The sequence below is a fragment of the Salmo trutta genome, chromosome 13 (genome assembly GCF_901001165.1).
Source record: "Salmo trutta chromosome 13, fSalTru1.1, whole genome shotgun sequence".
NCBI classification, from domain to species: domain Eukaryota; kingdom Metazoa; phylum Chordata; class Actinopteri; order Salmoniformes; family Salmonidae; genus Salmo; species Salmo trutta.
Window position 1 is genome coordinate 5,396,734 of NC_042969.1, and position 25,640 is coordinate 5,422,373.

At 44.6% G+C, this 25,640-nt stretch overlaps 1 protein-coding gene across 13 annotated transcripts in view; it reads right to left on the bottom strand.

Moving 5' to 3' along the window:
• Window positions 1-836: 836 nt before the first annotated feature.
• LOC115205100 (rap guanine nucleotide exchange factor 2) overlaps window positions 837-25,640 on the bottom strand; it is a 138,536-nt gene continuing 113,732 nt past the window's right edge. For 3 of the 13 annotated variants that reach the window (XM_029770736.1, XM_029770745.1, XM_029770746.1), the window contains 25 exons: window positions 24,789-24,966; window positions 23,003-23,139; window positions 21,944-22,102; window positions 21,493-21,645; window positions 21,069-21,233; window positions 19,086-19,205; window positions 18,658-18,861; window positions 17,337-17,445; window positions 15,894-16,060; window positions 15,514-15,632; window positions 14,645-14,802; window positions 14,419-14,433; window positions 13,603-13,843; window positions 12,889-13,272; window positions 12,400-12,611; window positions 11,967-12,090; window positions 11,464-11,487; window positions 9,600-9,823; window positions 9,209-9,379; window positions 8,777-8,923; window positions 6,941-7,006; window positions 5,542-5,746; window positions 4,843-5,369; window positions 4,074-4,477; window positions 837-3,484 (listed from right to left, as the gene is read on the bottom strand). In XM_029770736.1, the coding sequence (XP_029626596.1) occupies window positions 4,116-4,477; window positions 4,843-5,369; window positions 5,542-5,746; window positions 6,941-7,006; window positions 8,777-8,923; window positions 9,209-9,379; window positions 9,600-9,823; window positions 11,464-11,487; window positions 11,967-12,090; window positions 12,400-12,611; window positions 12,889-13,272; window positions 13,603-13,843; window positions 14,419-14,433; window positions 14,645-14,802; window positions 15,514-15,632; window positions 15,894-16,060; window positions 17,337-17,445; window positions 18,658-18,861; window positions 19,086-19,205; window positions 21,069-21,233; window positions 21,493-21,645; window positions 21,944-22,102; window positions 23,003-23,139; window positions 24,789-24,966 (4,371 nt within the window). In that variant the 3' untranslated portion in view covers window positions 837-3,484; window positions 4,074-4,115. The remainder of the gene's footprint in view (window positions 3,485-4,073; window positions 4,478-4,842; window positions 5,370-5,541; window positions 5,747-6,940; window positions 7,007-8,776; window positions 8,924-9,208; window positions 9,380-9,599; window positions 9,824-11,463; window positions 11,488-11,966; window positions 12,091-12,399; window positions 12,612-12,888; window positions 13,273-13,602; window positions 13,844-14,418; window positions 14,434-14,644; window positions 14,803-15,513; window positions 15,633-15,893; window positions 16,061-17,336; window positions 17,446-18,657; window positions 18,862-19,085; window positions 19,206-21,068; window positions 21,234-21,492; window positions 21,646-21,943; window positions 22,103-23,002; window positions 23,140-24,788; window positions 24,967-25,640) is intronic. The other 10 variants (XM_029770744.1, XM_029770748.1, XM_029770737.1 and 7 more) reach the window with 9 other exon arrangements.

A 25,640-nucleotide genomic window follows, 5' to 3' on the forward strand; every position in this document is an offset into this window, starting at 1 on the left:
CTTCCCACTGCATGAGGGGCTCAAAGACCCTCTATTTAGACTTTGGCTGTCTATAGTCAACTCATGCATGCTTCTGGATCTCTTCTGCCCTGGTGCTGTTCGGCAGCTTTTCACATAAGTGTGCATTTCCGCCAACTAATGGTTTACTGTAGCAATGAGATTTCTCCCCTGCCTCTTTACCAATTTAAAGATGGATTGAGCATGGGCCTGCAGTATGGATTGTAGAGATGGATTATCATCATGTGATTTCTTTACACTGTATCACACCAGAGACTTGGTAGGCTGTCTACTTGGCTCTCACCCCAGAGTTTCTTCATTCACAGTGGATAAAATTTAACCAATGTCTAATGCAAGGTCTGAAGGTACTCTAACGCGAAGAAACAAGGGGGCTTCAAAAAGCCTCATACATATTACATTGCTAAAGGGCAGGCTCCAGTCAATGGCCATGAACAACTTTAGTTATGAAAAGTTGAAAGGTGTTTAAAAAATATTTTTGGTAAGAATTATGATCAGTGAACATAAAACACACTCTCTCTGGTAGAAATCATTTGTAGAAAACATGGTTAACTATACCTTACATTGCTGTCACATTAATTGTAGTCATAACTATTCAAAATAAATGTACAAAAGTTAAAAAAAACTAATTATTTATATTTATATTTCTGACATACACTGCTGTCAGTTACAAAAGTATGAGAGTTACACATTTCAAGTCGCTTCCATGTCTTATTTTGTGCAAACACTAGAAGGTGTGTAGGTTAGGTCTTGGAAAGGAACAATATTCAAAAAGAGGAAACCTGAAAATGCAGGGAAAAAAGTAAGGGCATTTAAACCTATGAGTTGATAACTTTTGTCGTATTTATTGATTTCCCAGCTTCATACAAACTGGATGTTGAGGCATAAACATAGTACATTTCAACAAAAATATAACCAATATTTACAATTATTGTATTAAAAATACAAAAAAAACAACCGAAACATACTCCACCGATTGTCTTTTTAAAAGACATACAGGTCAAAGTAGTAGAAGAAAGTATGAGAAAAATCACCAGCTAAATGTACACTTCTCACTTGACATCACACATCAAAACGGAGTAGCAGTTCTACCTACTACAATTATCTTTATGCTTGTACAATGTTGTGCAACGGTTTTTTGTTTTTCGAAATAGGCCTTGGCCCTGCTAATATGCACATGCTCTTCAGAGCTGAATGACAGTGAATGATGGTGCATGTCACTATTGTATTATTAAAACGCATTATTGACAATCTATCGGCTGCCATGAAAATAATAAAAATGGACAGAAATGATAAGTGTATTAACAGCCCACAGTGAAAAACACAGCACTTGTTTCTTCTCTTCTTCTCAGTCTATCGTTTCTAACTACTGATCAATGTGATCAGCGCAACTCAGTGAAAAGAAAAACAACAACAGCAAAAAGTGACTAATTCTGATTGGCAGCCTTCAAAAGTTAATTCTTTCATCTAGATAACTTCCCCACCGGAGTCAAAAACAAACATATTCAATCATTTTCTTCAGTCAATTCCAACGATGTTAAGAAATGGTGGGAAACAGGTTGCTCTATGCTAGCATTGCCTAGTAATATACAAATCCATTGATCTTGATGCCTGGAACAGCGGAGGACTTTTCAATGAAGAGGAGGATGTAGCCGAGAGCAAGGTAGGAGAGAAGGTGTATTCTAGTTCAGTCTAAAAGTAACTGTCCAGTGTTTCGTTTCCAGATTTCTATGAAATATGACCTATAATAATTACACCATGAATGAAATCGTTTTCCTTCCACAACAAAAAAAGAAAAGCAGCTTGTGTGTTGGAATGGTGTGGGCATATACCTGTCATAAAACATATTCATGCAAGTAGACCGCTGACTGGCCAGCACATCCTCCTCTATGATGAAATAAGCATTTTTAAAAATGGTCTGTTTGAGATGTTTTTTTAAGTGTTTTTTCTCCAATTAATGTTTGGCGACAAATACGAGTATAGGATGAGTCAGTCAACATTATTTCGACATGACTTAACAGAATATGAACTATTTAAAGTTAGATTTTCACTGGACAGTTACTTTAAATGGTTGACAGAACCCAGGGAAAGTGTTTGGTTTTGTAGCACCACTGAAAGGCCTGAGACTCCATTCACCTGTACAGGATTTAAGCCTTGACTTGCCTTTGGGGTGTATAACTAAAAACACGTTCCCCGAGTTGGTTGATTTGCCAAATCGGGTATAAATACCCTTTGTGCTTATCTTTTAACATCACAACCCATTCGGGACAAGACTAAGCCAAGATAAATGTCCTGTAGTTGTCCTTTAAAATGCTGTCTAAATACAGAAGTAATACAAGTCACCAGATGACCTAGGTTAAAACACAGATATCAAATAGCCAGATAGACTCCCTAGTTGGACCACTGCTATGATCCACACAACCTGCCACATATCGTATATGACCTAGAACTGAAGATGTGGCTGGCCATATGGGAAACAGACAGATATCCAGGCCAAGGTTGGGAATGGAGGGTTGCACTAAAACCTAAAGTTGTACTGAGAAGTGCTGAAGCCAGACTTTCCCAGTGTGTCAGAACATTAGATTATGAACGTGCATGTTGGTCACCCCAAATGACATATTGGTCACCCCAACTGATTTATCTCACTGTGACTGTCCAGGTTGCAGTGGGGGTTGAGCCACCATTAGGATATGTCTAATATGTGAATGACAAGATAATACTGTGATTGTGGAATAAAACTCTAAGTTTCACAGATCTGTTTTTCAGAGTCCACACAGGGATATGAGACTTGGGTATAGCCGCTTTTACACCCCCCCCCCCCTCCCCCGAGTGCAGTAGTTCTGGAAAGAAGACCTCTAGAAACCTGGCAGAAAGTTCAAAAATGGATCAAATGTTATTTTTTTCCTCCATCGTCATTGTCCGTTTTGTTCTCGTTTTATAAAGTACAAAATTAAAAAGTGCAGACAAAGCTCAACACGTCATGATACTGTGTGTAAAGCGAGGTGGGGCTGGGATAGGGGGGGTTCATAGTCTTGGAAAGCTGTTCCAGGACAGCTGTGTGTGTGTGTGTGTGTGTGAGAGCGCGGTTGCCGCACGTAGCTGTGTTTTTTTCAGCAAAACCGTTTGGTTGGTTTTTCTTTTTTCCAAAGTGCCAGGCATTTTGTGTCTTTCTTTTTCCATCTCTCCATATTCTTCTACTTCTTCACAGTATTTTAATTTTTTTGCATGCAGGGTCATTCAACCCCCCATGATGCTTTAAGGCGAGGGGGGGATACGAGCAGAGGAGTCCACCAATGACGGAGAGTCCGGAAGACGAGGCAGGCAGGCACGTACGTACGTACTGGATTGGTCTGTCCATCAATCAATCAAGTCAGTCTCTCTTGTTCCGCCCCCATGGAAGGGACTTCAAGTCACTGCAAAGGACATCCAGCAGAAGACTGTTCTCAGACTGCTGATACCTGCTCATCCTCTGGCGAGAGAGAAAGAGAAAAAAAATGATATATTTTTTTTGCAATGTTGGTTAACACGATGGTAAAAACATCACAGAAGCAGAAACCCCCACAAAAACATCACTAACTGTCCTCTATGTGAACTTACCGTATCATAACAACTATCAAAACTGAACAATATGCATAATGACTACAAACAGCAATGTTAAGTGCAAAAAGTGTGAAAAACACTGCCAGGGATGGAGGTGCATGTGTGCAAGCATCGTCAACACAACTGTGCCCGCAGATGAATGACATTCGACACTACTTGTGATGTGAGAGACAGTAGAGAGTGAGGAGCAAAATGTTGCTAATGCCTGGTGAGCTTTGGTCCAAGCATGATGACTTCATGCACATGAGATGCCGTGGTGGGTTTGTGCTAGCCTGGTCACAGATCTGTTTGTGCTGTCTTGACATCTCCTGAGTGCTCATTCCCCATAGGAGTTGGCAAGACGGCACAAACAAATCTGGGACCGGACTAGGTTTGCGGTGGATATGGGGGTAGTGGTTCAAGTCTGTGTTGTTCCTGGTGGGCATGCAGGTTATCGTTGGTATAAATCAGTCATTTACCTCAGCCTGAGGGGGACCTGCCCTGTAACCCGTACACTCATCTCATGGCCTGGTTGTCTCTGGTGTTGTGTGTGCCACTGTCTTCCTCAGAGCGACTAGTTTGGGAGACAAGGACTCACCCTCCTCTTCCTCCTCAGGCTCTTCCTCCTCGCCTGGCGAGCGGGTGCGGTGGAGCCCTTGGCGCTTGGCATGTTGTTGGGCCTGGTGGTGGTGATGGGAGTCAGGCGACTGGGTGACCATGCGCGAGCGTTGCAGAGCCGTGGTGTAATCGGGCGGGCGGCGGGCGGAGTGGGCCGGGGCTGTGGGCGGCGACTGCGTCTGCCCTTCGCTGAAGTCAGAGATTGTCAGGGCAGTGTAGCCCGGCGGGGTTGGAGGGGGCTCGCGGTACCGGCTCTCCTTTCGCGCTGAAGGGGATGGGAGGATGGGGGGGTGAAAGATGGTGGAATTGGAATTAATACTTTACGCCACACACACCTCCCAGAAAAAGTGTTGGCATGGAGATCTTCACGTGGACATACGTCAGCTGACATGCACTTCGCTCCAAGGATGTATGCAAATCGTAAAAAGCATGAATGCATACATATGTGAGCAAGGTTTGGTATTTTCAGAACATTCTAAAAATCAGCCCTTTCACCAGGAGACTGTTTATTTTTAAAGGAACAGGTATGGACACCATAACATTAAATGTTTATTTGTTGAGGAACAGGAACATTCGCCTATGAGGGCAACTAAACCCTTCAGAACAGACAAAGTTCAGAGGTCAACTCACTGATAAGGCCCTTGTTTCCGGCAGTGATGGGTGATGGCGAAGGCCTTCTGTGCTGCTTGGCCTCGTCGGACCCCATCGATGTGATACTACTCGTCTCCGGGTCGGTGTTCACATCCTTCCCGCCTCGCCGTTTAATCGTGCCCGTGTCGCCCTCGGAGTCCTCACCCCAGTACGCCGCAGAGGAAGATGAAGAGGCTGATGCCCAGCTCCCTCTAGCCTGGGACGCCCACAGTCCAGCGGGGCCCCCTAGTAATGCTTCAGGCCCCCCGGGTGGGTGGACACCAACGCTCCCGCCGACGACACCCCCTGGACCGAAGGCCAGGGTCTCCCAGCTGCGTCCCTGCTGCATGGTCTGGATGTTGTCATGGGAGCCCGAGGAGCAGGAGGTCCAGGAGCCGCGGCCGCTATCTGCGGCGTCCAGGGAGACACGGTCCCCTTGGTCCTGGGTCAACTCCTCCGAGCTGGGGGAGGAGAGCACCATGGCGCAGGCGTACAGGCCCCGGCAGTCCTGCATGGACGAGTAGGAACTGTGTGGGAAGGGGATAAGAGACAAGCTATACCTTTACAATGTTTTCGCCATTCATCGACAACACAGTGGACAGGTAGACAAATAAAGGGCTGGGATGAGAAATCTTCCGTTTTCAACTTTTGAAATTAAACTCATCACTGTAACTGTAAATTGTCAGCATTGATTCATACCCGAGGCTGTACTGATCAGAGTCGGTCGTAGCCCTCCTCTCCAGACGCACACCTCCAGCGTGGGGGTCTCCCATCCCTCCTGAGTGCCTGAGCCCCTTCCTCTCCTCCTGGGCCATGTCGAAGGAGGAGTTGCTGACCAGGCTGGAGCGCGACGAAATCTCGCTGTGACCCGAGTCCGAGTAGGTGTCTCCCGTTCTTGGGTAGCCTGGAGAGAGGAGGGGGGTGGTTACAATTAACTGACTGATTCCAATCTACTAGTCCATGGGGTTGTGTTCAGAGGGTTGAAACGTTCAGAACCTCCTAGCAGCATGGATTAACGGCAGGCATAATAAGAGAACACATAGGCTCACTACAAGAAACGTATCATCTTTCTAACTGCACCTAGAAAACAAAACGTCTAACCTCTCAAATCACCACCTTCACTCAGCACACCAGCGAACGTAAAACTTTTAACACCCTCAAGTCACGATCAAAATAATATTCAAAGATCCCACTACCCACCTAGAATCACTAGCCTAAGAAAAGGATAGGAGAAATACACAGCAAGACCTAACTCTATAACAAACCTCAGAACGTGCTTGGGGCAGCGATCCAATCCAAAAAAAACCCGAAGATCCTCACACCTTTAGCCTGGAGTCACAATGACTGACATTACAAAGATATCCCATTCACACACATCAAGAACCCCATCTCAGAGTCATAAATCCTATCAACTTCCTCTCCAACTTTGCGCACCAGTCATCAAAAATGTGAGTCTTCTGTGACATTAAATCACTGGGCACGCCAACCTCCAGCTACCATTCAGAAAATGAAGTGCTATTCTAAGTCCGGTGGCCTAGCGTCAAGACAGTCTCTGAAACCCATCCAATAACTAATGCATTCGTTTTTCCCCGGTGGACCAAAGGGCTTCTACTGGCTTCTAAGCCCACTCCACTATCAAGTGGAGTAGTGGATATCAGTGAAGCAGCAGCAACTGAGCGTTCCATCTTCTGAAGCAACTGCCGTACTGCGTTTAATACTACTAGACATCACAGCAGCAACTCAGCTACTAAGACGAGTGGGGCGACACAAGCCCCCCCCACTATATACACAGGTTCCAACCAGTTCCTCTTTGTAAGATCAACTGGGTCGTGTTCATTTTTGGCAACGGAAAACAGTTTTATTGGATATGTTTAGGTAGTCCCTCCCCGTTTCTCTTTTCTTCCATTTAGTGCCTAATGAACACGACTCTGATTTGTTACTTCATCAAAAATGTTGCAATATTAGTCATAATTTAAGACTTGGTTGGAATTGAACAACAAATACCCTGCATATATAAAGGGGGGGATCACATGGGGAGCCCCAGTATGCGTTCTAGGCCAGCAGCGTCTGTCTGGGTTTAGGGCCGGGCTTAGTTTACCTGTGGCTGTCTGTTTACTGGTAAAGGTAACCTTCCGGACACTTTGGCCCTTCAGTGTCCCGAGCCCTACGTGCAGCAAGGCAAAGAGACCATCACACACAGACAGGACACAGGACAGCAACACAGTATGTAAGGGGTGAGGTAGTTGGGATGGGAGGAAGGGGCATCTGGGGTTGACAGCCGATTCCAATACGGACCAGTGTGGACTAGGCGCTCTCTAAGAATGGCTTGGCTAAGGGGCAGTTTAGTGTTGTGGTTAGGGCTTGGCGATATCCAATTCATTTGATTCATTCGAATGTGTTTTTTTTTGTTGCGCGCGCGATATTCCAAAACCATGTATCGCAAGAATCTAGGTTTTGTTCGTTTTCGTATTCATGAGCGTTTATGTCCGCTTGTTCTCATGCTGTATTTTGGTCTCGTGTCTTTCGCTCCTCTGTGCACCTTCCCATTTACACCAGAGATCTGCATAGAATGGCGTGATGCTCATAACTCCGCCCTAAAAATGGGAGTCGTTGTCCCGAAGGCGAGAAGGCAGGTCCAAGTTTAGGTACAAAATAAACCCATAGAAACGTATTGGCCTTTTTTTGGTCAGATTTTAGTGAGAGGTTGTTTCGCCTCATCCTTTATGGTTTACACAAACATACACCAAGCCCCTCCCACTTTCTCTCCCACCAACAAAGTTCAGAGATCACATCTTCTTATCTGACAAGCGGTTTCAACTAGCTATTTGCATTTGAGGTTTGGTCCAACAGAATCGGTCATATGAACACAAACACATTGAGACATTATTTTACTGCAATAGAGAAGATAAAAAGGGTATCGTTAGAAAAGTTATGTCTCAACTATTCAAATTGCGCGCAGAGCAGACACTACTAAAACGAGAGTATTAATGAACATTGATTCTGGAAAATGAATGTTCAGTTTGTCACGCGCGACATTTGGTTCCCACCTACCGCTAGCAGCATTATTAGTTAAGAGCTGTCTAGTCTGTGTTCTATAAATGTGCAATAAGCATTTAAAAACAATCATATAAGGAAATATAAGGAATTGGCAACTCGTTCTCATTCTGAGAAATAAGGTAGGCCACTTCATTTCAACATCTGAACAAAGTGGATAGGCTAGCATGCTGTTCAAACAGTTCGTGACAGACAGAAGGGTGTGTTCATAACAATTCAACTGTTCAACCTTGTTAGCTAGCAAATACTGTAGATCCAAGTTGGCTAAACTTGAAACACAAAGATTAGCTGGCTAGTGCCTAGCACGTGGGCTTGAGAGATTGTTGATGAGACCTGTGTTCATTTTCTATAGCCTAATGCCTGCTATAAGAAGTTAGTCATTATTAGTGAATGTGTACTATGTATGATTCTAGTTAAATTTGTAACAAAAAAGGGCATTTTCATACAGTAGATAGACTTGATCGCCAGATCAGTGATTATTGCAACAGCAAAAAAGCTATTTTGATAAAATAATACAATTATTAGTTGGTACGACAACGCTTATTTAGACAAGACGAAGAGAATCGAAATATATATCATGAATAGCCATCAGTTTGAAAAATGTGTAGATATGATTTAGATATCGCCCAGCCCTAGTTGTGGTGTGTGCCTTTTAATGTATTGTAACTCCACAAGTAAAGCACAACTTTCCATTTTCATAGGTCATGTCCCATAGCCCCCAAAAACCTTGAGTAACTGTTGCTATATCAACACGACATCACAGGAGGCTAAAGAAGTAGTTCCCCTCTATGACCACTAGGTGTCAGCAGTAATTTGCTGAGTCTCTGTATGGGTGAGGGGGGACTGGGCTAAGGTTGAATTGAGGGGATTATAATTTTACCCTTCCTGGGCGAGCTCTGGGGGGAGGTGGGAGGGGAGGAGAGCTGGGAGGCATTAGACACCGTGTCCTCCGTCTGACGCTTGTGACGCTCGCTGGCCTCCTCCGACAGCGATAGGATCTTCTTCAGCGACTGAGGGGAACTCGTGCCTTCAAAACAAAATAGTCAAAATTAGCATTTGCTAATTAGCATTCAGCAAGGGCCAATTTCCCAGACGCAGTTTAATCCTTAGAATCTCCAGTCCATATTGTCTAACTAAACTAGCTACCAACAATACAAGCAACATTGTGATCGGGTACATTTGACATGAAACTGAAATGAATGCATTTTCCTTAGAGGAATCACAGATTGTTTCTTTCTGACACCATACAATGTTCTAAAACGTGCATAATTGCCTCAAGTATGTTTTCCCCTTAACTTGTGCAGGTTCTTACCGAATGGTGGCAGGTCCTTGACTGGCACTTTCTTGCGGGAGGGGTAGAGGGCCACAGCGGGCACCTGAAGGGCCTGGTTGCCCTTCTGCAGCTGGCCCCTCTGCTGGCTGGCAGCCCTGGACACCACCGGAGACGTGTCTGGCCTCTTACCGCCACCAGCATTCTTGGGCACTGAGAAAGGGTTGAAGGAGAATGTGGTGTGTTAACAATCAATAATACCAGTGAGAAACTGAGTGTTGCTGCTGAACCAAAATGGCCACCCGGTGTGCTGGTGTATACACAGCATGCATGTGTGCAACATTTACATGTTTTGATGGAGGGCTCACATTGCAGTTAGAGAACACAAGCCTGTGTATGTGTGTGCACAGCATGTACTCTATCCAGCACTTACGTGTGTTGATGGAGGGCTCACACTGCAGCGAGAGGGTCTGCAGCGCCTCCTCGTTGGTCTCCAGGCTGAGGTTGGACAGGTACTGCTTGACCTTGCGGGCCATCTGGGCATCCTCATACAGCTTCTTGGCGTTCAGGAAGGAGCTGCGCCTCACCCGCTTCTTGTGCCCGCCCGTCTGGGTGACGTCTAGCACCGCCGCGTTGGCACTGCCCTGGCTAAGAGACCTGGTCACACGCGTACATATACACACACACACACACACACACACACACAGACAGACAGACAGACAGACAGACAGACAGACAGACAGACACACACACGCGCACAAAACACACACATAGAAATGGAGAGGGGAGAGCGAGACCACCATCAGACTATGTGTGTGTACTAATATGTAGATGTCCTGGAAGGTAGTAGAGAGGAGGGTCGTTTGAGAGTCTGACATGCAGAGACCAAGAGGCTTTGGGGGCATTCCTCTCAGCTCCAGAACATTCCATGCATTCTAAGGAAGAAGGGGAGGTGTGTGTTGTGGGTTCAAATAGTGATGTATAGTCATTTCTGTGGTAAACACCAAGGTAGTTGTATTGAAATGCCTTTTCAGCAGAAACTATGGTACATACTGAGTACATGCATAGTATAGTGGTATAGTACCTCCTTGGCCACTGTAATGCTGTAATGTAAAGCATGACTAGTTTGGCTGCAGGGCCTAAAATGAACTTTTTGGTCCGCCAGCCACAATGGCAGGTAGATGAAAAAAATCTACACAGATTTTTTTACCAGCCAAAATATTTTTGGGGGCATAATTACATTAAAAACAACAGATGACATGCTTTGTAATGTTTCTAAAACAAGAAACGTATTAGTAAGAAGTCATGTGGTATATTGCTAAATTTGATGTATTGTGACCCAGGTCTTTTAACCAAAATATCAGGGCCAAAATGTTCAGCTACCCTTAAGGCCTGGAGGTTACCATGGTAACGGAACCACTCGAGTCACGTGGGTCTTGAAAAACAACCGAGCTTGTGAACAAACAATGTAAATAGCCAAAAAACAAGGACAAAGTCTCACTTTGTAGACTTGAGTAAATGAGACCTGTGTGCATTGCCTCCAAAAACAAATCTATCAGCACTTCACTCCCCTGCCAGTGTTGCTGCGTGAGGATTCATATTTCTTGTGCGATTAGCAACTATGAAACAAAACAGCAGAAATACTTTGAAAACTGCTACGGCAGCATTTTTTTTAACCCTAACTTGCACATCTGCTCGACTTTTGACTATTTTTATTCGCGAACGTAATGCTTGCACTGTAGAGCCCTGCAAATTGACCACCCGCCATTGTGGCTGGTGAATAGACATTCTTACCCCCAATACCTAAATCTACCCGCATTTGGCAGGTGTTAATTGTATGCCCTGTTTGTCATTGTAGCACACTACAAACTTCCATGTTGAAGAAGATATTTTCAGTCTGGAGGCTGACAAACTGATGCAAAACAAAAGTAGGCATGCCATTTTTGGTAAGTAGGCTACCTTAGCTGGGAAAACACACAAAGTAATCACTTTTGCTAGTTCATGGATTGTGAATTGCATGGGATGCAAAATCGCTCTCAGTTTTAATGCATAATTGCAAAATATTTTGAGAATTCAAAAATGGTGGTGTGACCTGAAAAAAGCAAAAGTGATTTTAATTTCCATTTCTAAAGACATTTTTGCCAGAGCCAAGCAGTGTTAGAAGGGTATCAAACCAAACAGGGTAGTAAAATCAGCACTAAAAACAAACAAACAAACAAGGCCTCAGAAATGAGGGAGGGAGCGAACAAATGGGGCAAAAGAAAAAAAGCATGGAAAGGTCGGTCACCAAAACTTACCCTAAACTCCTCCATTTCTTCTTCCTAGAAGGGATAGCCATGAACAGTGAAGCGTGGAGGGCAAAGAGTGCACAGGGAGAGAGAGAACGAGAGAGAGAAAGAGAGGGAGACAAGCTTAGACAGGATAGACCACAAAGAGCCACCAAGATGAGCAAGTTTACCAGAGGCCCACAATAGCGAGAAAGAGACAAACATTGACAACAACCACCGACACCCGGAAGTGACATCACAGCATGGTGGACATACATAGTCACAGTCAGACACACACTTACACATGAGCACTGTGGTTTTTACGCCAACGATAAGTGGAGAGTACAGAATACAGGAAACAGTTGGGTTGCCCAGGGAAACAGCTGCTCAAGGGAAAAGCGTGGAAGCGCGGAATATTGACAATCTACATGTGAACAATCATTGACAGTGATTTGATTGGACGTATAGGGGATGGTGAAGCGTTGTTAGTCTTCTGGGATTATATTGGTTTTCCGTGTTTTTCCCGATGTTACCTGGTTCTGAACATTAGTGCAGGGTCCATGTTGACGGAGGCCATGCGACCCACGTGGCGGATCTCTTTGGCGATCATACGCAGCTTCTCAAAGTTCACCAGGCCGTCCACTTTTGAGTCGTTCCCTGGTGAAAGACGAGAGAGACTATTTGTTATAGCAGATTGATTAAGATGCCTTGTATTACAGTATTGGCATACAGTGGAGTGCAACATCCTATACAAAAATGGTAGACAAATAGCCAATGTATTTATCGTCTCTTGTGAAGGTCTGTTGGCGACACGTGCTGAATCTGACAGTGGAAGGGCTGGGGACGGGCTTTGGCAGAAGCTTTGAGAAGGGTGGGCGTTTATCTTAAGATTTGGTTCTGGGTTGCAAAATGAATGTTTCTGAACACATTTGTGACACAAAATGACAAAAATGTGTCATTGGCTACCTTCATGCAGGAAGGTGAGGTCCTTCTTGATGACGGGGAATAGGGGGATGATGGGTGGCTGGAGGTTCTGGTTGTTGAGCACGTTGCGGTACTTGGCCATGTTCCTGGACGGGTCAAACAGGTCCTGCAGGTCCCCAAACAGCTTCTCGTACTTACTGGGGAGCTTTTCCCACGTGCCCCGGAGTCTAGATACCGGGGCCAGGTTCAGACCACTGATGGGGGAGGACCACAGACAGACAGTGAAGTTAGAAGGCTGATAATGTAGAGGGGGTGTGCTAACCTCTGGGGATTAGGGTTTGGGGGCTAACTCTGGTTCTAGAGGATGAAAAGGTTTGCAGGCTTTTGTTCCAACACCACACAAACACAGCTGATTCAGCATAACTGCTGGACTTGGTGTAAAACTCTTCAAAATCGGTTTAACCCATCTACATCACAACAATACAACATGGCCACCTGGTCTCCTCTCGTCCTCCTCCTCTCCCACCTCACCTGATGATAGCGAACATGGAGTTGAAGTTCTTGCACTCTCTACAATGGAGAGCAATCTTGATGAAGTGCTTGACAATCTTCATGCGCTTGAGCTGGTTGGGCTCCCGGATCACCTCCGACGCCACCCAGAAGGTCTCTTGGTTGATGACCTCCTCGAAGCGCTTGAGGCAAAACGAGCCTGTCTTGGACTTGAGCTTGAACAGGTCATCGATGTACTCGGTGGGCTCGATGGCGCAGAAGAGCTCGAAGGCACGCATGGAGAGCTGCGTGGCTACTTCCACAGTGGAGAGCTGGAGGAGGGAGATCTGGCCTTCACGAAGAAGGTCCTGGGCGTCCTCGTCTGAACAGAGAGTCTCTGTCTCCATGTTGCTCTTCAGGTAGTATCTAGAGAGGGGAAGAGCAGGGAGCTCCTTTAGTATTTACAAGCAGGTATTCTATTGTAGACAGATAATCTGTCTCTATTTTGTTCGTCCAGTAGAAATCTCATCAACACAAAGCACTTTTGTTGTTAGAGTTATTCATAGTATCACGCTGAGTAATTATTAACAAGCACCTGGTGTTGTGACTATGATGTGACTCGAGTTTAAATAGAAAAAGATAATAAGGGATTATGGGAGAGGGGCGATTTGAGAGTATTTGCTAGCTTTTGTACAAGAGACAGGACAAAACTGTATAAATAATTGAAGAAAATGAATCAATAAAACCAGTCCTTACCTGCCACTGAGCTGTATCCTGTCTGCCAGCTTGGACAGCTGCTCTGGTAGCCGCCGTTGCTTGATGACACCCTCCGGCGTGACGGACACCTCGCACAGCGAATAGGCTTCGGGCACCGCGGTCAGGGCGAACTCCCGGATGGCCTGGGCCACCACCTCCTTGGCTGTGGTGTCCTTACCAATCATGATGTATCGACTCTGTTGGTCTGCCTTGAACACACGCAGCACCTGGTCGGACATGTCTGGGGAGGGAGGGGAGGGGGGGGGGTAGAGGTACAACGTCAACACAATGTTGGACAAACATTGGGGCGGAATCCTCATTTGGGATATGTTGATCACTTAATTGCATTGAAATTACCTGAACAATTACATATGTCAGAATTCAGCAATTTTATCATGCAGTCACATAATTCATGTACCATTGTTTTTTCCCCAAAGGTTAAAGAAAATCATGGCATGCCCACCTAAATCATTTTGATGTCACCATGCCACCCCGATTATAAGTGAAAACACACCAATATGCACTGAGAATGAATGGGTCAATGTAATACTGCTTATACTCCGTAAAAATTTTTACAGGATTGATTCCTTTCAAACTGTACTCCAGTTAGATTTAGGCATGCGAAACCCATTAAAACACACTGACTCGATGCCTGCTATTATCAACACCGACAAGCCCAGACCATAACCACAGTTAAAAGTTAGCCCTTTAGAGACAAGTTTTAGAAACACCATAGGACGCTTGTAAATGAAAAAGTAGTTAGCTGGCAAAGAGGACAAGCGTTGCCGTGGACAGAGCAGTAGCAGCGATACTCACTTGTCACGACCGGGGCTGAAAGAACACAAAGAGTGTGTGTAGGAGAACGTAAATGGGTGTGTCAAACGTGGATGCCAGACATCTGGCAAAGTATGTGCACGGTTAGCAATGTATATAAATGCATGCGAAATAGACGGCTTCAAGGGAGCTGAAGACAGCCAAGTTGTGCTTATCATATACAGTTGTATACTAGAGGTTCAAAGGAGGGGTGTCTGTCTGTCCTCACCCGGTTGGTTGTTGAAGTCCAGGATGCGGTGGTGGGACTGCAGCAGGTCAGGGTTGCTGGACGATAGGTTGCTGCTGACAGGCAGCGAGGCCGGAATCTGTTTGGACTGCTTCAGGCCCACGATGCTGTCGTCCTGCGACTGGCCCACGCCCACATCGCTACGGAAACACAGAGGGAGGGGTTAGAAGCAGTTCCACTTTCAGAGGATAGAGGGCGATGTTTGTACAGCACACAGGGTACAAAAAATTAAGAATATCCTAATATTGAGTTGAGCACCCCCCCACCCTCCCTGCCCTCAGAACAGCCTCAATTCGTCAAGGCTTGGACTGTACAAGGAGTCAAAAGCGTTCCACAGGGAAGCTGGCCCATGTTGACTCCAATGCTTCCCACAAATTGGCGGAAATGTCCTTTGGGTGGTGGACCATTCTTGATACACACGGAAACTGTTTAGCGTGAAAAACACAGCAGCGTTGCAGTTCTTGAGACAAACCGGTGCACCTGGCACCTACTACCATACTCTGTTCAAAGGCACTTAAATCACCCTCTGAATGGCACACATACACAATCCAGGTCTCAAGGCTTAAAAACCCTTCTTTTACCCGTCTCCATTCATCTACACGGATTGAAGTGGATTTAACAAGTGACATCAATAAGGGATGAGAGCATTCACCTGAATTCACCTGGTCAGTCTATGTCATGGAAAGAGATCAATACATCTTCAGAAATACAACAAATTAAGCCAAACCCATTTTATTCCACACTCTCCTCTTCTATTTTCTTCAACTCCACTATTATTATTATTATCCTTCTTCCACTCTCCTTTCCTCTCCTCTCCAAATGTGACGTTACATTTTCCCCTGGGATCTTACTTGTATGGTTTTGGGGGAAGGATGCTGGTAAGCGTCTTGTCGAAGATCTTCTTGAGCTTGTTCCTTCCTCCCACCGTGTTGGCTTTGGCCTTCTTACTGGCCTTCTCCAGGCCCATCACCTGCATTAAGGAGGAGGCAGGATACCATTAGGTTAGGCTTTAGGAATACCTTTACTAAGATAAAACCGGGGACATATTCATTAAGGCACATTGTAGCAAAACATTTTGAAACAGAAAACGAAAACAAACATTTGCGATTGGACAATGTCAGGTAGTCCCTTCCTGTTTCAGTCTTTTTTCTTCTGTTTGGTGCCTAATGAATACGTGCCTGATACCATACACAAAGCATTATGGGTACTGTAGTCCACCATGATAAATCACCTGCTCAACATCCACCGCCAGGTCAGGGATGGAGTAGCGCGAGCCCTTCTTGATGTCCCCAATCTTGGGCAGGTGTGCCGGGGCTCCATTCTTGCGTTCCACCTCTGGCGGATCCTCACCCTCTGCCTCGTGGTCGTGCTCCGGCCGGGCTAGTAGCTCCTTGAACACTGGGTGGATGAAAGGGGGGAAACGGATTAGTATTTCTTACCTGGTCCTCTTCATTACTGTGTGAAACAAGGCTTCCGTGATAGTGATACTGTTACTTATATTATTAGTTATTATACTGATCAAAAATATAAAAACGCAACATTTTCAAAGATGAGTTACAGTTCGTATAAGGAAATGAGTAAATTTAAGGAAATTCATTAGGCCTAATCTATGGATTTCACATGACTGGGAATACAGATATGCATCTGTTGGTCACAGATACCTTAAAAAAAGTAGGGCATGGATCATAAAATCAGTCAGTATCTAGTGTGAACACCTCATGCAATGTGACATCTTCTTCGCATTGAGTTGATCGGGCTGTTGATTGTGGCCCGTGGAATGTTGTCCCACTCCTCTTCAATGGATGTGCAAAGTTGCTGGATATTGGCAAGAACTAGAACACACTGTCGATCCAGAGCATCTCAAACATGCTCAATGGGTGACATGTTTGACGAGTATGCAGGCCATGGAAGAACTGGGATATTTTCAGCTTCCAAGAATTGTGTACATATCCTTTCGACATGGGGCCGTGCATTAACATTATGAAACCTGAGGTGATGGCGGTGGATGAATGGCACGACAATGGGCCTCAGGATCTCGTCACGGTATCTCTGTGTATTCAAATTGCCATCGATAAAATGCAATTGTGTTCGTTGTCCGTAGCTTATGACTTACCCATACCATAACCACACCGCCACCATGGGGAACTCTGTTCACAACATTGACATCAGCAAACCACTCGCCCACACGATGCCATACACGTACTCTGCGATTGTGAGGCCGGTTGGATGTACTGCCAAATTCTCTAAAACGACGGAGGCGGCTTACGGTAGGGAAATTAACATTACATTCTCTGGCAACAGCTCTGGAGGATATTCCTGCAGTCAGCATGCCAATTGCACGCTCCCTCAAAACTTGAAACATCTGTGGCATTGTGTTGTGTGACAAAACACATTTTAGAGTTGCCTTTTACTGTCACCAGCACAAGGCGCACCTGTATAATGATCATGCTGTTTAATCAGCTTCTTGATATACCACACCTGTCAGGTGGATGTATTATCTTGGCAAAATTAGAAATGCTCACTAACAGGGATGTAAACTGATTTGTGCACACAATTTGAGAAAAATAAGCTTTTTGTGCATATCATATTATGAACCAATTCTGTGATATGGGACCAACACTTTTTATTCAGTATAGTATTACATTCGTAGTTAGTTTGCCCTCAAAATTCTCACCTAAAAGATTGGTTTTCACAGAAATGGACAAGTGGGTGTTGTTCCTCAGGATCTCATTGGCTTTGGTGAGCTGGACATTTTCAAAGTTCTGCCCATTCACCTCCAGAATCTGTTCAAAGACAAACAAATAACTCACAACATCACATACAGTAATCATCCGCATCCTCAATCCTTTTAACTCCCGCAGGAGTCAAATCCACAACTCTGACGTAAGCACCCCATACTGAGCCACGTGAACTATTTTATTACATGACACTGAAACCCATATATCCTCCCAGGTGTTGGAAGAATCCTCCCTTCCCATGTCCTTCTCTCGAACTGCTACGCTACTTGTCTATTTCCTCTTAGCTGCTTTATGACCAGCGCTGCCTTGTCATGAGGACTTTGCATTTACACATGAGCGTGCCATCTTTCATTCCTCTGGGTGTACCAGGAAGTGATCTCTGGGTGAACAAGGAAGTGATCTTTGATCTCTCTGTGAGTGAGGGGCCTTCCCTCTGCAGTCATTACCACAGTGTTGATGGCGCAAATCAGGTCTAAGGGCTGTTTCTGGGTCAGCCCTTATTAAAAGAAACACTGGTCGTAAGTTTGGCTAAGAGGTCTCGTTAACAGGCCGATGAAAAGGGTAGTGAGATTGATAAGGATATTTGAGCTCGTTAGAGCAGCGTTTTCCATACTCAATCCTGGTGACCCCAAGGGGTGCACATTTTGATTTTTGCCCTAGCACTACACAGCTGATTCATATTATGAATTAATCAGCTAGCTTTGATTATTTGAATCAGCAGCTAAGGCAAAAAACCAAAATGTGCACCCCTTGGGATCCCCAGGACAGAGTTTGGGAAATGCTGTGTTAGAGTCACTCACTGTGTATATGGCAATACGTGAGAAGGTTTGACAGGAGAATTGTAAGAGTAAAAATGCTTTGCAGGATGCTATGGTTCATATTTCCTTTGGGAAGCAGCTGCAGGGAAGTGTTTAAGAGTATACATTTAAGCCACACAAAAGCACAGCCAAGCAGGGTTTCCAAGCTGGCATCCTGGATTTAACCTAGGATCTTTGGAACGCTTGGGGCAGAGTGGAAAAAAAAATCAGCGCTGAGTAAACTAGTCTAGTGAATGAGCACTCCTCACTTCTACACTGTCATTGCTGTCTGATATGTAGTGGTCTTTCTGGTGCAAAGCAGAGCCATACCATCAATCTGGTGGGTGCCACACATACACTGGTAGTGGATGAGGGAAGTTTTCCTTACTATTTTCTTCTATGTAAAGCATTTTGAACATATGAAAAAACGCTATATAAAAAAAACGTCTTGTTACTTCACCTGGTCTCCTCGTTTGAGGCCGGCCTCTGCGGCCTTGCTCCCGGGCTCCACGCTGTCGATGAAGATGCGGAAGCCCTTCTCTGAGCCCCCCAGCAGGGTGAAGGCTAGCGGGGCCTCCCTCGACGGCTTGGTCAGTGTCACTAGTCGCAGTTTGGCTTTAGCAGCACAGGCAATGTTTAACAGTCTAAGGTGGCCGCACATTTTCTGTAAAGGAAATTGAGAATGTTTAGTATATTGGACAATTCAGGGTTTGTATCTCAACTTTGTTACTATGTGAAAGAAAGAAAAAAAGCATTTTAGCACTTATTTGTGAAATAAGAGGCTATTGCAAGGCAAATATTTTGACAATTTGAATGCTTGACTGAATATATAATGAAGGCAAAGGTGGAGTAATGGTTGAACTGGATATGAAACATGCTATGCTTAACTGAGACACGGACCTCTCTCTCCAGATTGTTTTCGAACTCTTCTAGAAAGTGAGTCATTGCGGGGTCGCCTTCAAAGTCATTGAAGTGATTGTTCACCCACAGCAAGACTACCCGTGTAACCTGGGGATGTAAGAAGAAAGTTCATTTTCACTCACAGTAAAAAAAAAAAAAAAAATTTAAAAAGTGGGTGAGCATGGGCTTGGATTGAACGTTAGCTAGTTAGATGCATTTCCTCACACTTAGGTCTGTGTGTGCGTGCATGTAAGTATGTATTAATATCAATCTGCGTGCATGTAAGCATACGTGACTCGTTTCAGGAAACTAGGCGTATGTCGCACATCACTACTTCACAGGAACAATATAAAAAAATGTGTTGCCTTAATAACAAACTTGTATTCCATCCACAAATACAGATGAAATTGTTAAATTACGAGCCTAGTTGGTTTAGCGATGGAAAAAGTCAGGAACCTTCCCACTGGCCACGATTGGCTGAGATAATGTATGGGCTAGACATGCCGGGAGATGAGTTTGGATTGCTCTGCCATGTCGCACGCTTTTGTCTATAACGTGAGCACTTCAGTATGTGTTGACAGTACTTTCTACCTTGCCGGGTTTTTTTTAAGATAAAACGTTAGCCATCAAGAACTACAAAAGTTGTGCTACTTTTCTCAACAACATTGATGCCCTGAATTTAGCAGGCGCTACTGACAGATCATGAGGAAAAAAGTGATGGGCTACTTTCTGCACACGCCACGGTCAGTGTGAACCGGAGTGACTTGACATAAAGCTGACCAAACAAGACATAGCTACAAACAAAACGGAGATAAAATGGTTCCAGTCCACCATGAAGCATTCCGCCATGTATACAGGTAAGAGTCTAGCTACATTTTCCAGATCTAAGCTTCTAATTTTGTCAGAAAGTAATGTTTATCGCAAGTTAAAGCATACTGCAAGTTAGCTAGCTAAAGTTACATGTATGATCTGTGTAGTAATATTATTCGAATCAGAAATCCATTTGATTTGCTAGTTATAGCCTAATGTTAGCTAGTCAACATTGAACCTAGTTTGTTAGCTTTAGCTACCTGCAGATTCATACTGGAGCTATGACAATGTTTGTATTGGTAGTAGTATGAGCTGGGGTTATGCCGGTTCATTGTTTAGCTAGCTTGCTACCTAGCTAGCTACATGTCTAAACAAAAGACGCCACTTCGGCCGGGTTATTACATGACCCATCAAATTAGCAGGTGTGTCTGGGGGTGATTACAGCCATCGATTGCATTTCATGAACATGTGTACATGTCTAGACAATAGTGACCCATCCACTTAGCTAGATGTGGCTGGGTGGTGGTTATAGCGTTTCCTTCACATGGTCCATCAATTTAGACAAGTGGATCTGGTATGCGTCATCTAATAACGATAAAATATTTCTAAAAGTATTTTCTCTGGACACTTTCTGTTATTGATATTGCAAGTATGCAAGTACTATCACTGTGCCGTTTACGCCTTCTGTATTCTGTGCATGTGACAAATAAACTTGTGTTTACCACATGGCCTCATGTGAATCCTTAAAGAGGGTGGGTGCGACTAAGTCTTAATAGAGTGTGAACGATGCTGAATGGGTGTAGACAAAGAAGAACTCTCCAGTAGGGTTACCAAAACATTCAAGGGCCATTTTCTCAAAAGTGGGCTTCAAGTTAATCAAACTTCAAAGCAGAATTACTTTACCATTGTTCCTCAACTGCAGTACATTATATACAATTTTATAGCTCTGAGTCTCTACTTTTATCCATTGTTAAAAACAGGTGGTCAAAAACAAGCGGTCGGTCATATGTAAGAGTGTTGCATGCATGCATCTATAATCTATGTGGTATTATCTATGCGTTAGCTATTACGGATGTTAAGTACTGTCTAGCTTCCATTACAATACAATGACTGAAATACTTCACTGAAATGGATAGTAAAGCTTTTGAACTGGAAGCTGACCTTGTCCCTGAGGCTTGGGTCGTGGAACCACTCGAGGAGCTTCTTGCCCACGACCATGGGGCTGGAGAGGAAGGTTCTGTAGGTCAGCAGGAAGTCCTCGATGTAGGTGGGGTCCACCACCGAATGCTCCTCTACCAAGTGCATGGTCAGACGCTCCGTCGTACCCTAAGGGAGATGGTGTATGAAGAGAAGCGTTTTAATGTTTGTTTTGAGTCTCAAGTATTATGTCACTGTGAAGACACCAAAGGCAACTTTCCACATTTATGTGGACAATACTTTTTTCTGTTCTATTCACAAAGATAATAGTGATTAGAATAGAATCCTTTAGGTAACACTAAAAGTTGGATACATAGCATTTATAACACCTAATATGAATGTGTCATGGCACCTTTAACGAGGCTTATTCAAGAATGAACGAACTCACTTTGATGACGATGTGTCCCTTCCGGGTGCCGGTGCGGTCCAGCTCGCGGTGCTCCTTGACCATGACGATCTCGCCCTCCTCCTCCACCTTCTGCATGTTCTTCTCCACCTGGTTGAGGATGCAGCAGTAGTCCTGCTGCGCTATGCACACAAACTGGAGCAGAGAGAGAGTAGTAGCTCGCTTGGGGACACAATCTTTTTTAGACCAACATGGCTGAGATCCAATCTATTTTTTGATAACATTGACATAAATACAATCTCTTAGTAAATTAACCCCAGTGTCTTAATTTGAATTATTGGCAAATGGTTACAATTATAACTAGATACTTAATTCAAGCCTGCTTTAAAATACAACTGACTATCTGCACAAGTAAATAACAGGGTCTAGTAAATCACACAGCTCAATATACCAATCGTCCATCATAAGAGCCAGACGGAGTGCTGGACCTTACCTGACAGTCGTCCACCTTGGTCTTCATTACTCCCTTCATGTATTCCTTCTCCATGGTGGGGGAGACCCCAAAGCTGTTCCCCATACAAAGAATCTCAGGCCTGCCCTCAGGGTACGTCACCTCCACCGAGCCATTCAGGATCACTGACCAGGAGTCCAGCTTGGGGGGGTAAGACCACAAACACAAACCGTTAACAGTCAAAAGTACTCCGTGATCATTCAGTGGATAGCAATGGTTTAATAGCAGGCTAGGATCAACGTTGAAGGAAATGATCACCACAATGATCCTTTAAACGCATTGTGAAATCAAAATGAGCAATTAGTTATCAGGTTAGCCATGTCTGATTGAGGATTGGATCAATGATTAACGCTATTTATTGGCAGGGAATCAAATTGAACAAAAATCATGAGCATCACATTCTTTGACAGGTGATATCTTTAATGATTGGTCACAAATGTTTCAATAGTATAAAAACAGCGCAGTTTTAACGCTACAATAACTGGAAGCTTTTACCCTTTTATTACAGTAGTAAAAGATATCACATTTTATAGCAAGAGATCAATTTCTCCCTCAATTTCTTCCCTATAGCATCATCAACAATATATATAAATCCGACACTGCACTAAGGCAGTATCGTGGACATATTACTAACACACAAATGGGATGTTATTTTACATTGACTGGACTACCATTGAAGTAAACTGCCCTTAAGGGTATGGCTCTTCACTATTGGTTTGGATGCAAAAGCAGACCAAAATGGTTTCATTCAAGAGAAAGTAGATAAGTGATCTCTCTTCTGGTCCCCTTAGGGAATCTTAGGATCCCAAGACGCTTGGAGATGGCAGTCATTCATGTTTAATAGGGGGAAAAAAACATCAGAAACCTTCATTGGTAATGGCAAGGGCAAAGTGCATGCCCAGGCCATAGATGTGCAAACCCAGACACATTCAAGGCACACACACAATACAGACATAAGAGAGTCACTTAAGACACACATCCCCTTCCACACACACACACACACACACACACACACACACACACACACACACACACACACACCTCTTCCCCGTCATTGAGGACGATGGTGCCGGCCCGCTCGACCACGGCAAAGACCATGACGGCACACAGCTCCCTCCTCACCGACATGGTCATGTTGGCAAATGCTGGCAGCTGATGCATGAACTCCAGTAATTGCTCTGTGGAAAGGTTGGAGGGGGGGGGGGGAGAGGAGGTTAGGAAGGTCTTGACACATACACACACACAGAGAGAGAGAGAAAGACAGAGAGAGAGAGAGTCACAGAGACAGAGAGACAGAGAGCATAGGAGGACTTGGCAGTCCTTCACTCTTCCTTCACCTTCTCTGTGGCTTTGGACAAAAAAAGGGCACAGCTAGCGCGAGAGAAAGTGAATTCAATTCAACCCCACAACAGTGATGAGTACCCAACAACGGGATGATTAAGGCACTAAGGCAAACTATCAATTTCATTTTCATCGAGAAAAAAATAAAAAACGGTGCACGAGCGTAAAAGCAGACACCACGCGACCTTTTGCGTGTAAACATTTTGTGATCAATGTTTAATAGATACATAGGTTGAGAGTCAGCCACTTCCAAAACAAAATTCACTTCCACAGTGTGTCAACCTTAATTCACATTTGGGGCTGTCAGCTCAGCTGTATAGGTCATTGCCTATCCTGATTCCTGAGCCATGCATTTTTTTTGGCTCCTTGAAATAGCTTCCTGTGGAGTTTTGGGGGGGGGGGGGTTTTGGACTAAAACTGGAACCAGCAAAGGACTCCATCCCCTTCCAAGGCACCTAAAGCAAGTCTGGGGTGCGGGCTGACCTGTGTGGTTGGCATGGTAAACAGTGTCATGTGGGAAGCCTGCGGAAGCACTGAAACTTTAATGTGCCGAGAGAGGCGAGGATGTACGGCGTTTGACCTAAAAAAGCCTGCTGGCACAGAGAGCAGGGAGGGGCGGCAGGGAGGTTGGGGGGTGTAATCTCTCTTTCTGTATCATTCCCTCTTTCTGTATTTACATCCACTATATCATCCACAGACCACATCTAAGTTTCAAATGGGAGTAAATGTGAACTAGTCTCTTTTTTTTGGATCGCTATCACTGTATTGCTGCTAACAGGCCTATGATATCACAGGCTTTTGTGTGGCACAGACAGAATATCACTCTGGGCTAAAATAAATTCACCTAATGAAAGCAGTAAAACAAAGGTCTAGAGTTGGGCACATAATTCACAGTGGCTAGCTAATACAGACGGGCGGGGTTGAGACGCACTAAGGGCGTGGCACTGGGAGGAAAGGGGGGTGGCTGTGGAGCGTTTATTTAAAATCGTGAATGCTTTATTAAAAACTCTGATGAGCCTACAATGGGAACTCAGGGTAGGATTTCCCCTTTGTGAACAAAGCCGAAGCTAATTGGTTCCCATTGCTTTTCCAAATGTGTTGGCAAAAAAATAGCAAGCACTTACAAGATATTTTAGCAGTAGTACTGTAATCAACCAATGGAATAAGCATATTAACAGTTGTTTCTAGATTTAGCGTAAGGGTTCTATCGTAGTGTGGAATAGTCGTAGGATTCCCCTTTCTGTGCCAAAATGATCAATTAATACCAATAGGAGCCAAACTGAGGCAAGAAGCAACATAGCAAAGCAGGGAAGGGAGAGGGAGGCACTCTGCCTAGTGACTACTTAACAGTAGGGAAACACTGGCACACTACCAGGTAAATACATTTTTGCTCCCAGAATGTTGTGAGAAAGTTCCTTTTCAAACAATCAAAGGGGAACCTTTAGGGAATGTTAGAGGAACATTCTGTGTGCTCGCACGGACTCACCTATGTCGTCATCGGTGCGGTCCATGGGGTCCTTCTCCAGGCAGTCCCGCACAATGTCGCGGCTCATGAGGGGGTCCGACGCTCGCTCGATGTCCTCCTCGTCATCGTCCTCCTCTGAGTCGACGGCGGTCTCGGGCAGGCCGCTGAGGTCCATGTCGCCCGGTTCGTTCTCCGTGGCCTGCGGGTCAAAGGAACAACAATAACACAACAGTTAACGCCAACCATCAATCTTAACCAGTGAGTTTTAGTAACATGAGTGCAGGAAAATGGTCACTGGTCTGTACTAAGCATTCGTCAGCGCCATCCATCTCCTCCATGTAGTAATAGCTGTAAACTGGTGGGCTGAGATTAGAGGATGGTAAATATAAAAATCAGGGTTTTGGTGCAATAACTTCACATCATGGCGGGCAAAAAAATTACAAATAAAACTATGCTTATAAGCAGAACCTGCATCAATTCAATGCATCAAAAGCGACAACCATGTCAGTGGTAACACAGCACAACCAAGAAAAGACACCGCCAATAGTATTTTCAACATCTAGCCCGTTCCGTAAGACTGATAAGTCTAGGCGTATGTGAGAGACACTGCATATCAAGCATCCCGCTATGCATAAAACACCCAGCTAATTACCTCACAACTCTTTCTCTCGCTCCCCCACTCCAGCTTGCACTTAGAGCCCGACAACCTCTTTGAAAGAGTGAAATAAAATATGGAGGAAAGAGAGAAAAACTAACAACGAGAGGGAGCAAAAGTAATGCAATTGACAATGTCACAGAGATATTAATAGAAAGCTTGGCGCTGCGCATCCATCAAGGCTTCTCACACACTATAAATACCGCTGAGAGGCCATA